This window comes from Syngnathus typhle, linkage group LG9, assembly GCF_033458585.1.
Source record: "Syngnathus typhle isolate RoL2023-S1 ecotype Sweden linkage group LG9, RoL_Styp_1.0, whole genome shotgun sequence".
Lineage (NCBI taxonomy): Eukaryota > Metazoa > Chordata > Actinopteri > Syngnathiformes > Syngnathidae > Syngnathus > Syngnathus typhle.
In genome coordinates, this window is record NC_083746.1 from 9,289,050 (window position 1) to 9,300,307 (window position 11,258).

General features: G+C 43.3%; 2 protein-coding genes across 4 annotated transcripts; both read right to left on the bottom strand.

Annotated features, from left to right (window-relative positions):
* Positions 1 to 3,334: 3,334 nt before the first annotated feature.
* On the bottom strand, positions 3,335 to 4,864 carry LOC133159347 (uncharacterized). Its single transcript, XM_061286248.1, has one exon. The coding sequence runs from the start codon at positions 4,717 to 4,719 to the stop codon at positions 3,781 to 3,783; it is 939 nt and encodes a 312-aa protein (XP_061142232.1). The 5' UTR covers positions 4,720 to 4,864; the 3' UTR covers positions 3,335 to 3,780.
* A 143-nt stretch (positions 4,865 to 5,007) lies between these two features.
* heg1 (heart development protein with EGF-like domains 1) lies at positions 5,008 to 11,157 on the bottom strand. 3 transcript variants are annotated; one of them, XM_061286238.1, is made up of 14 exons: positions 10,702 to 11,157; positions 8,348 to 9,350; positions 7,808 to 8,283; positions 7,601 to 7,714; positions 7,300 to 7,422; positions 7,126 to 7,229; positions 6,988 to 7,043; positions 6,724 to 6,884; positions 6,436 to 6,570; positions 6,311 to 6,353; positions 6,203 to 6,240; positions 6,007 to 6,094; positions 5,754 to 5,931; positions 5,008 to 5,678 (listed from the first exon to the last, which is right to left on the bottom strand). In XM_061286238.1, exons 1-14 carry the CDS (start codon positions 10,940 to 10,942, stop codon positions 5,535 to 5,537), a joined length of 2,904 nt encoding a protein of 967 aa, XP_061142222.1. In that variant the 5' UTR covers positions 10,943 to 11,157; the 3' UTR covers positions 5,008 to 5,534. The 3 variants fall into 3 exon arrangements, with proteins under 3 accessions (XP_061142222.1, XP_061142223.1, XP_061142220.1); XM_061286239.1 differs by having other exon boundaries at positions 6,007 to 6,058; positions 7,601 to 7,717; positions 10,702 to 11,155; XM_061286236.1 differs by having other exon boundaries at positions 7,601 to 7,717; positions 10,702 to 11,155.
* Between the last annotated feature and the right edge of the window lie 101 nt (positions 11,158 to 11,258).

An 11,258-nucleotide genomic window follows, 5' to 3' on the forward strand; every position in this document is an offset into this window, starting at 1 on the left:
GTGGCGAGAGTCGGCAAGTTCGAGTTTGCCAAGAGCAGATGATCCGAGATTAAAGCCGCTTAAGAAAGAAGCACATAAAACGGCACGCTGTAATGGATCTAATGGGTTAAAAATACGTCGACGAGATATAACAGTAAAAGGATTGACCTGTTAAGAAACATTAAGCTCACGTATTTGTTTTTTGTGCGTGATTTCTCTTTTCTCCATTTGGTTCCGCACACATGTAGCTAGCTAGTTGTCAACACCGATTAGGTAACAAAAAGTGCGACACCTCAAAAGCTCAAAGACTTGTGAATAATTCATCTTCTGAGTCGCTCAGAAAAAGATCAACGCTGCGAATCCCGGTAGATCATCAACAGGTTCAGAGCAGTCGTCTTAACGCAAAGCTTCGATGTGACACAGTCAGCGATACTGTAACTTCAATTTTGGGAGTAATCTATCATTCTTTCCTCACTACATCTGGAAAAAGTGAAGTTTCAGCAGATCTTCAAGGAAATTTGCCTTTCACTTGAATACGTCGCCTGTTTTCTTGTTTAGGAAGGAATATTTTAGGCCCAAATATTTGGACAATGACAAGAGTTGCTTTTACTGCGGTCACGCGCAAAAAGAAAACATAAGCCGATAGTTGATACAACAGATAAAACGGTAGTTTTCCTGTTTTCCAGCAACATTTTGGAAAAAAAAATAATAATAAGCCACAGAGAGCATGACCCTTTTTAAAGCCTCAAATATATCTTCATCTTGTGTTGACATACAAGCTCTTATCAATGACGGTGTACAAAAAGCTTCGGCCGAGTAACGTGTATCTAAATGCATCCAAAGTACTTCTCTATATCGTCAGAAAGCTTTTAAGAGGTTGTTTTATTCACACAGTGTGTTATCGTGGAAGAAAAGAGTCATTGAAAGCAACTAAACCCCTCAATAGATTTTCTGCAACTTCAAAATACAAGCCACAATGCCAATGTAATATTATTATTTTTTGCCTTTGCTAGCATACAAAAGCCGTTACATGACATACCGTATTTTCCGGACTATAAGGCGCACCTAAAAACCTAAAATGTTCTCAAAAGCTGACAGTGCGCCTTATAGTCTAGTGCGCCTTATATATGGACCATATTCCTAAATTTAAACTGGCCCGAAGCATTGTGTCATGAAATCAATCACAAGTGGCCCCGTGAAGACTATGAATCATGAATCAAAAAGACTATGGATCATTGTTTTGTGATTATAAAGTAATTTCTTGCGTCTGAAGTTGAAATAAAAAAGATAAAATGGATTTGATTTGGATTAAAAATCTGATATGATGCATTAATGGTGCGCCTTATAGTCTGGTGCAGCTTATATAAAGACAAAGTTTTAAAATGGGCCATTCATTGAAGGTGCGCCTTATAGTCCGGTGCGCCTTATAGTCCGGGAAATACGGTAATCTCATCATATAAAGAGCCACACTGTGATTCCCATCCCCGAAAAAGAATGGGCTTGTTACGTTTCCCCATTAAAAGAATAAACGTCTCAATCGCTAATCTGCTTGGAACCACAGCAATGTAGTCACACGTGTAGCAAAGTCAATTAGGACAGGCAAGAGTCATCCGATTAAGGGGTTAAGGTTCAACCTTTTTTTTCCACCAAAACTATCACGCTCTGGTGCTTTCTTTTCAAAATAACTAAAGCAGAGGTCTGGAAGTAGATAGAAAATTGCCACAAAGCCCAATAAAGTCCTCACAGCCCTTGAATACTTGTCAAATGGTTTTAAGTCTTTTGTGATAAGCATTGCTTGGCTGTTCACCATGACGTTATCTACCTCATTAGCTACGAGGTGAGATGAATAAAGACAACGCTGCATTATGAGAGAAGTGCACCTGTTTCTGCTGGCTGACTGACAGTCCACCTCCTACATCATCTAGCGCCCACGAATCAGGTGGTGATTCATAGGCGCGGATCTTTGCCACCCGGGTATTACCTTGACATTTATACTTTCAACATGCATCTGAAAGCTTGGTGGTGAACAGGAGGGGAAAAATTCAAACATACTTTGGGGGGGGAAGTAGGCTGTAAATGCAAAGTAGAACATGAAAGTCATTTTTTTATGTAATCTTGCTCAGTCATGTCACACCTAATGGCCGTCTGTAAGCACTTTAATCTGATAACATGCTTTACATTTGATCTTGGAAGAAAAAAAAGCAGAGAGGAGGTCATCCCAAACATCAAGCCCACCCGCCTGCCCCCCTGCCAATGACTCAATACATTGCAACATCATTGTGCATGCATCAGACATTAACAGTGTCTCTATTCACTGCGGCCCAGTGGACACACACAGATAAATCAATAGCCAGTCCCTTTATGGAAATGAGACGTGAATATGGGCTGCATCAATTGCAGGAAAGCTGTACGCTACGTTCCATTATCCTGCAAGAGCCATTTAGAGCAATCTTTAATGGACCTGCCACGTTTGATTTGAAATCACATTTAAGCATGTGCACTATATGAGATTTTGTCTTTGGTGTGGTCATGCAATCACCAAATGACTCCGCGCATAATGGGTCCCGTCTGGTGCACTGAATGCTTCCATATAAATATACGGAGGTTTATTTCATTGAGAAACGGGTGCAAGACAGATCCAAGTTCCCGCAGTACGTGCCTCCTTGCAGGTTCAATGAGGTCCAATGCAGAGATTCTTTTAAATCATTCATTACAAATCAACACGCGTGATTAAAGCAAAATGAGCTCCGCACTCAAATCAGCTTTCCGTGAGACGTGTTTACTCAACTGGGATTTAAATCAGGCAAAATTATTGAGAAAGAAGGAGATACCCAGACAGACCCAGCAAGCAAGAATCAGAAACAGATCTCCTGTGGCTTCTCATGCATGAATGCCCGTTTCGTCTGGTCTAAAGTAACGCAAAAAAAGGCGTGATTGTTTTTTTTTTATTTTTGTTTTTTTATTACCTGTTCGGCGCAGCGTCCCCAATGCAACACCGGCTTTGCAGACTTCAGCACCGGCTTTGCAGACTACACAGTCACCGCAGACTGCATGTACCGTAATGACCATATGACTCAGGCCGATGCATCTTTTTTTCCACCGCTTATTACCGTAATACCGGTAATACCGCCGCACCTAAACAAGAGGCAGGTTTGTGTCTGAGGATAATTCTAAGATTTGACCGACTAAATAATAACTACATAAAAACAAGAGGCAGGCATTTTGTGGATGTACGGTATGTGACACATTTTATTTTTATTTTTAACTCACATTCCATTTCAAGAAACCATTACTGCATATCAATTGCTGTACATTGAGTAATAATCTATCATATCATAGTTGCAAAATATCTATCACTTTTTTAAGTGTATCATGTCTTTAAAATTCATAGATCACGGCAGATTAAACATACTTTCCAGTAATATAATTATTTCACGCATATTATGATAAAACATCATTTCCAGTAATACAATTATTGATAAAACTTTATTATCTATCTATTTTTTATCTATTTTGTTATGTTTTTCATGCAGTCTTGATACCCTAAAATGAAAAAAATCACAAATAATCATGCATGATTATTTCACAGATTCACTTAAAATTTTAATTTATTCACGTTTTATATTTTCTAGCATATTCAATTTAATATTTATTGTTCAATCATTCATGTGTTAAACCTCCTAATTGCATTTAAAAAGATTTTTTTTTTCCTTTCAACAAGTGCTGAGACAGAAACAACAATCTAAATATCAGTGCCTTCAGTGAATTGAATATTATGTTCAACTGGAGGCCGCAACCAGCTCATTTGTTTCCGTGCCAACACATGGATTTGAGAGCCCTATAATAAATCATCAGCTTTTGCCTAAACATTGATTGACCGATACACAGGTTGAGTGTTGTACAAAATACGTACACTGTACTGATAGTGTAAGTGATGCGGAAACCAATGTAGAGATCTAGTGGAAATATCAGTGTGAAATAGTTCAAGAAAAAATAATGCGCACAAAAAAAGAAGACGACACATTGAGAAATTCCCGTCGCGGTGACCCAAAAGTAAGTCCGAAGTCTTGCTCCAGGTAAGGCGATGCTGTTCTTCGCCACGCTTCTCATGTGACCTCGCAGGTATCGAACGGTGATACAGCTGGTGACGATCATAAACCACAAAATGATAAACAGGTAGATCCAAGTAATGACGAAACTAATCTCTCTGACAAGGACAATGTCATCACTGAAGGGAATCACTGTGCTGTTGACGGAAGAGAGCAGCAGAGGCCCGATAGTTAGAGCAATGGCAGTCTCGAGGGCCCAGTTGCTGACTAAAATCACAAAATCAAGAAAAGCAGCCATCAAAATTGCGACCATGATGTTTCTCTTCAGCCAAATAAGCAAAGCGCATCGTGTGGGAACTATCCGGAGGAAAAAGTAGAAGTTGAGCCAAACGTAGGAGGTCATGCTGGTCCATACAAAGGACTGTATTGTCAGCCAGAGCAAAAAAGATGCTGTGTAGGTCAGATCATTATCCAAGGTGAAGAACAGCGTTAAAAAGACTGTATACAAAATGGCGCAGCACACGACATATTCCAAGAGTATCTTCAAAGGCAGCTTGAGTCGTTTGTTGTTGTCGCCTTGTGGTTTGACCAAGAAAAATAAAAAGAAAACATTCACAGCAAAGCTGAAAAGAACCAACGGGCCGTTGATTAAAAAGAATACCAGCCTATTGATATCAATGTATTCATCCATTGTTAACTTTAAAAATGATTCAAACAAATGGAGGAGTTCTTCAACACAGCTTTTGATGGATGGCTTGACAGGGAAAGTAGGGGACTGGTGTTAATACACGTTTGCATAATGGACTGCCCCGTCGGAAGAACTATTAATGATGCGTTGCCTGCGCAGAGAGAAAGTTGACCCGGTAACAACGACAAAAGAAAAACATTTTCAAAACAGGCCACGAAAACTCCCAATCAATTTGATCATCTTTGTCTGAATTCGAATAGTCCACACAAGTCACCAGTCGAGAGACGGACATCTGTGTTATGTTTTTATTTAAATTAACACATCCGACTAAAACGCCAGAATATAGAGAATATAAATTGCATCATAATAATAGCTTTACATTCCAACACTTTGCACTTAAAATACTATCAGAATAAAAACATGAACTCCTGTCACACGCAATGCATACATACTTAAAGCCACAGGTTTTATCTTTCAGTGTATTTGATTGAAATTTCCACACATGTCCTGCACTTGGATAATCAGAATAAATAAAGGCTTTTCAGTTTCTCCAAAATAAACTTTAGTGGGTTTTAATCAGTGTCAATCCACGGAAGCTTCATCAGTAGACTTGGATGAAATGGCAGCAGCACCAAACAAATGTTTTTGCATTGAAGGAAATGAGCTCAACCCATGCAAAGGCACTGAAATGGGCCGAGAAGATGTTTCGAGCCACATTTAACTTGCAAAAATTGTGCACTTACGTCCTATGAAGTTACACATGGTCAGGTGATTTTTTGTTTGTTTGTCTGCTTCTGAGTATCAGTGAGATTTTTTGTTTAAAAGTAGTCTCTGCGGCGTGAATCGTCACTTATGAAGGACGGGTTCCATTGGGCGGGGTAGATACACGAGTGGCGAGATCCCGGAAGACCTGTGAATGGGTACAAACCGTTTCTCTCCAGGTCAGAGTTGCGCAATGCCGGCTGCAGGAAAACGCAGAGTTGTTCTTTAGTTTGGCCTTTTGGATTAAGACAGTCGGTAGTGGAAAAAATTCTTACCGAATAGTAAATGTCAGTCATCTGGAGCAGGTTCTTGGTGCTGCCGTTTTCTTGCATCTCGATGGTCTCCCTTCCCCACTCCATGGAGATGCGGTTGCTCTTGGGGAAGTCGGTGTATGGAGACATTTGGAGGTCTCCGTTCTTGAAGATGATCTTGTTGAGGTCATTTTTGTCTCTCCTGGTGGTTGAGACACAAGTTCAAGTGTGACATAGTTTTCCTTCTTACAGTATCATTTGACAAGAGAGAGCTTACTTGCAGCAAATGACAATAAGAGCAATGATGAGGATAAGGAGTAAGGCGCCCCCTGTTGGCGATACAACCACAGCAATCAGCTTGTAAACTGCAAAGCCCAAATGAAGCACAATAAGCATGTGCAAAGATTCTCTTTGCACGTTACTTGATTTATTTCAGTGGGAACGATTATCTCGTGAATCTTAACGCCACTTACAATTCCCACAGTTGAATCCTCCAAATCCAAACATGCACCTGGAAAGAGGTCACCGTGAGAATGTGACCTTAAATCCGGAGTACACAAGTACAACAAATGCAAACTTACGGGACACAGGTGCCATTTTCCAGCTTGTAGCCATCCCCGCATTCTGGAAAAAGACAAAATACAATTTGTGTTTTTTACTGGTCGTCCTTTCTCACAGACTACGAAGGAAAAAAAAAAAAGCTTACCTAAGCAGGATAGGTCATCAAGGTTGTGCTTGTAATAACCTGGTAGACATTGGCATTGGGCGGTGCCGCTGATATCGGTGCAGGTGGAGCGCTCTGGGTTGCACTGAAATCTCTGGGCCATACAGAGACTCTCCTCTAAAAGAAAATAGTGGGAACAGACATGAGGATGAAGAAAAAAAATGCGCCCACTAGCGGTAGACTATAATATTACATTCTGCTGCTCATATCTTCAGTTTGGATGTGATACAAGTTGGTTGTGATGAACAGAGATTTTTTTTCCCCACCTACCGTGATAAGTGAGTCTGTGGTGCAGCACCACGTGGCAGTGAGACTGTGAAGAGCTGCAGTTTTTTAGAAACATCTGGATGCTGTTGTAGACCTCCACACTGGACACATTGGAGGACTTGGCGAACATGTTGACGGCTGATATGTGAGCGCCATCCAGGTCCCTATAAGGAGGAGATATTTGTATGAGTCTGTGTCATTTTGTTAGGAGATTTAATAAAAAATGAAATTTGCCTTTTGGGTTTAAAAGTAACTTTATGAACTCACTTTTTGCTGAGAGTGGAGCGGCTGTAACCACTGAGGTGGGACAAGGAGGCGTTTAGCTGAGTCGGACAGAGGACATCAGTGAGTAAAACTGAAAGGCTTTTTCATCCCAATTGCAAGACTCAAGAATATATTTCTCACCAGCTGTATGATCTCCCTCTGGATTTCATGCATGGCGGCGCTCTTGAAGATACTCGAGTCATGTGACATTTTGTTTACACTGAATGTTCCCAAAAAGGTCTTTGCTGTCAAGGGATGACACAACGACATTTAACAAAACAGAATTTTGCGATTTAAATTTTTTTTTTATGTTACCTTTTGTGCACGTGCGTCCATCCTCCAGGTCGAAGCCCAGCGGACACTCACAATTGAAGGAACCCCTGGTGTTCACACAGGTGGAGCCAACGGGGCAAGGGTCCTTCTCACACTCATCCATATCTGCACAGAAGAAATTTTGGTTATTTAGCAAAACTGTATCGGGGTTGGTAGTTATTTTGTGATCCAAATCTAGAACAACACATTTTGAAGAGACGAATGGAAAAGTGCAAATAAATTAATAACAAGCTCTTATTGGAATGATATATATCTATATAACAAGAATTTTGTGGAAGCTCACCCTGGTTGCAAGTGGGGCCCGTCCAGGCTTGTTGACACGTGCAAGTGAACTGACGCCCTTCATAGCTTCTGCATGTTCCTCCGTTCCAACATGGGTTGGACATGCAGGGGTCCCCTGCTGGTCACGGAGGATAAAGGAATTAGTATTTGGCGGCTTGCTAAATTATATTATAATAAGCCTGACAGTCAGAAACTGTTCAGTACTCACTTGTTGGAGCTGCCTTAGTGGTTTGGACATGAACGGGTGTTGTTAGCGTCACCCTCTTTGTAGTCACTCGGTCTGTTTGTTTGCGGGTGGTGTGCAGAGCCTCCGTGCTTCTTGTTGGGGTGCTGAGGGTGTGAGGAGCAGTGCTTGGTTGGTTTCGGGTCGGGGTGGAGACGGCCAGCGTGCGCGTGCTAGTTTCCTGCTTCGGGGTGGTGACGTCGGCGGGCTCGGCGGTCACCGTCGGCGATGAGGAGGCTTGGTTGGTGCTGGGGAGGGAAGCGGTCGGGGTTGCAGAGCTCTGCTGAGTCAGCGTGGGGGCACTTGTTGCGGAGGTCGTGGGAGGGATGGTGGGCTGGGTTGGAGAGTCGGGAGTGGAGATAACGGACGTGATGCTGAGCTTGAAAGATGAGGTGGCGAGGAGTGGAAGGCTGCTGGTGGACACCGTTGAGGTACTCGCGGGCTTGTTTGTTAGTTCAGATCTGTTGGGAGCAAACAGTAAAAACCATGCCATTGTGGATTCATGGAGAAGAAACACTTTGTTACCTTTCAGTGACTGCTGTGGTGGTGATGAAGACCTCAGTTGTCTCCGTGCTAGAGTCATACTGATTAGTCGGGCTACTAATCAGTGGGGGAACTGTGGTGAAACTAAATCCCAGTTTTTCCTCCTCGCTCTTGGATGAACTCTCCTCGGTGCTCTGGCTGAGGCTGTAAGTGCTGAAGCTAACGGTCCTAGTAGAAGATTCAGCAGAGGGTTCGACTGTGGGTTCCTGGTAGGACACGAGAGTGGGGCTCCTTACAGGCGGGACGACTGGAGGTGTGGATGAGAACGATTCATCCAATTGGTCAGTGCTGGACATCCTGGATGTGGAATCAGAAGTCACCTCTGATGTCAGAGGGTGGTGATGTTCAGTCGCATTCGGAGGGCTAACAAGAGTTTGCGTTCCTGTGGACGTCTCAGGAAATGACGATTGAGTGAGAGTGCTGTCTCTGGCTTCTTCGCTCCTGGTGGACGGGGAACTGTGAGTGTAGTCTTCAGTCTCTGTTCCCCCTGGTGATGGAACACTCCGAGTGTAGTCTTCAGTCTCTGTTCCCCGTATTGATGGAACACTCCAAGTGGAGGGGGGTTGGTGGGAGCTGGAGCTCTCAGTAAAGGCTGAGGAGGAGGAGATGTTGTCAGAGGAAGAGGAGGTGACAGACAACAGAGTCCGCTCCCCTGCCCGGCTGATGGTGGTCGAGATGAAAATGCTGTCTGTGAAGACTTGAGACTGGGAGGACACGGCATCTCCTAAACGGAGATGCGAAACCGGGCTGTCCCGCGGCAAGCTGGAGTCCTCTGTGGACGTCCAGGACAACATTGCTTTGTTGGACACAACGGTGGACACATCAGGCAGGTTTTGGGTTCTTAAGGCAGCATTCCAGTTTCTCCTGCTACTGCTGGCCTCAGAGGAGGTGCCGACATGGGATGATGTGAACGACTCAGTGGAGCCACTGACGGTCTCCAGTGACCTGGTAGTTGGTTCTCGTAGAGTTTGTGTTTGCTCAGTGCCTGAGGAAAAACAAAACAGCATTGCTATTCAGAGAAGGGATAAGCAAAAGTATATTCTCCAGATTTTCGCAGCAACAACATAGGTGCAGTTCTACAAATCGTCACTAGGGGGCGGTGAGGGAAACCGCATCCATCCACAATGATGCTGTATGAAGTTCCACTGCTGCAGAGCAGAGGCAACAATTCTGGGTGGAGAACAATTGGTAGGCGGGCTTATCTACTCGAACAAAGGCTTGAAGGCCTAAATATGGCGGCCAATGTCCCCGCTGGGGATCGGTGGCTTCCTTCCTAAAGCTGAGTGAGCACAAGGCAGAAGACTATCACTCGTGGATTTGGGTTTCACAGTTCAAAGAATTACTTTTAAACTCACTAACCAACTGGAATTGGGAGCTGAGTTCCTTTCTTTGACACAATGCCAAAACCAAAACAATATTTTAGATGCTGATGTTGATTTGGGGAACAAACGGGGCTGGCTGTTGTCAGAAAGCAATTGTAAATTGTGTTTGCACGTCTTGTTATTGTTGGTACTGTCATTGTGACTCCTGGAATTTAAGAATTTTACTGTAAATACATAAAAAGTAAACATGCTCTTCAAGTTGATGTCTGGGTGTGTACAAATTCTCAAGCACATGTGATCATGGCAAGCTAGCAAACTTAAATAATATATACTATAGAACAGACTAAAGTAGCATTGCGTTAGAGTATTGAGAGCGCATATGTTGGACACATGGTGATGGCAAGATCTATTCTATTGTATTCCTTCCAATAACTACTGAATCATCAAGGGTTTAAATCATCACAAAGAAAACAAGAAAGGCATTTATGTCAGGAATGTAACTGAGAAACAAGCGATCAAATAATTTTGTTTTTATCGGCTTCATTGAAGTCCATCCATCTATCCCCATCCCTTTTATCAAAACTCATACTTTTAGTTAGTTCTTGACAATCAATGTTACAGCTACCTTATATTCTTTGACAGCGGGTCAATTTGACCCGCAACATGACAGGAGGGTAAACTGAATCATTATTGTAATGATGTATTTTGCTATATTTAAGCGCAGTGTTAATGATCAAACTGTGCATATTGTTGGAGCTGCTTGCATTTATAAATAATGTTTTTAATAAACACTTAGGCTGACTATGTTACTCTATTTTAATAGTGGTCTTTGTGGTGGTGCTTGGCATTAAGAATTTAATAACCACTAAGAGATCAAGTCAAGATCAAATGAAGTAATAATATAACGAGCTGTTGAGATTTTATTTCTAGAATACTAGTGCGCGCGAGGTTTGCAGTGCAGATTGAGCCTGCAAAGAATGTCACGTAGGCCGCAGAGAGAGCGACGCATCTTACCCGCAGAGTTTGTGAGCAGCAGCAGGTCCTCTTGAGATGAGGCTGATGAACTCTCACTGGTGGGAGAAGTGGAAGTGAACTCGTAGTCCGCCTCATTGGTGCTACTTGAGGAATAAAAGACGCTCGTCTCCGCATACGGGCTGCTGTTAACGGGGGTCTCTGCCCCGAGGGACTGCGGTAGACTGAACGCAAGCCCCCACAGGAACAAGGCGAGGACGGGCTCCGGCGACCACGTTTTCATAATTTCAAAGAAGCCAGGCCAGCCCGGTGGTCGCTGAAATCGAGGAAAGACAGACCCGCGGGTCTCTCGGGGAAGGAGGGCATGGAGGGGCAGAGGAAGCCTCGCCTTTTAGGGAACTTCCATAGCCAGTGGTAGAGATCGGCCTTATGTCCGGTCCGATCGGCGGGGGAACCGAACCGGGGCGAGGCGACAGCAGCCTGTTATCACTGAGTAAGCGGGACCAGCGAGCTCCTCCTCCTCCTCCTTTACTCGGCGCGCACACAGGCGCGCTCTAACTCATGCGCATCCGATTGTAAACATCAACAGAGCACTAAGT

Bases quoted from the DNA above. Each gene is read 5' to 3' on its own strand.
- LOC133159347 (XM_061286248.1), bottom strand. From the start codon at position 4,719: ATGGATGAATACATTGATATCAATAGGCTGGTATTCTTTTTAATCAAC.
- heg1 (XM_061286236.1), bottom strand. From the start codon at position 10,942: ATGAAAACGTGGTCGCCGGAGCCCGTCCTCGCCTTGTTCCTGTGGGGG. The intron at 6,095-6,202 runs GTAAGTGGCGTT...TGGGCTTTGCAG, and splicing joins AGGATTCAACTGTGGGAATT to TTTACAAGCTGATTGCTGTG. The intron at 5,679-5,753 runs GTAAGAATTTTT...GTTTTCCTGCAG, and splicing joins TGACTGACATTTACTATTCG to CCGGCATTGCGCAACTCTGA.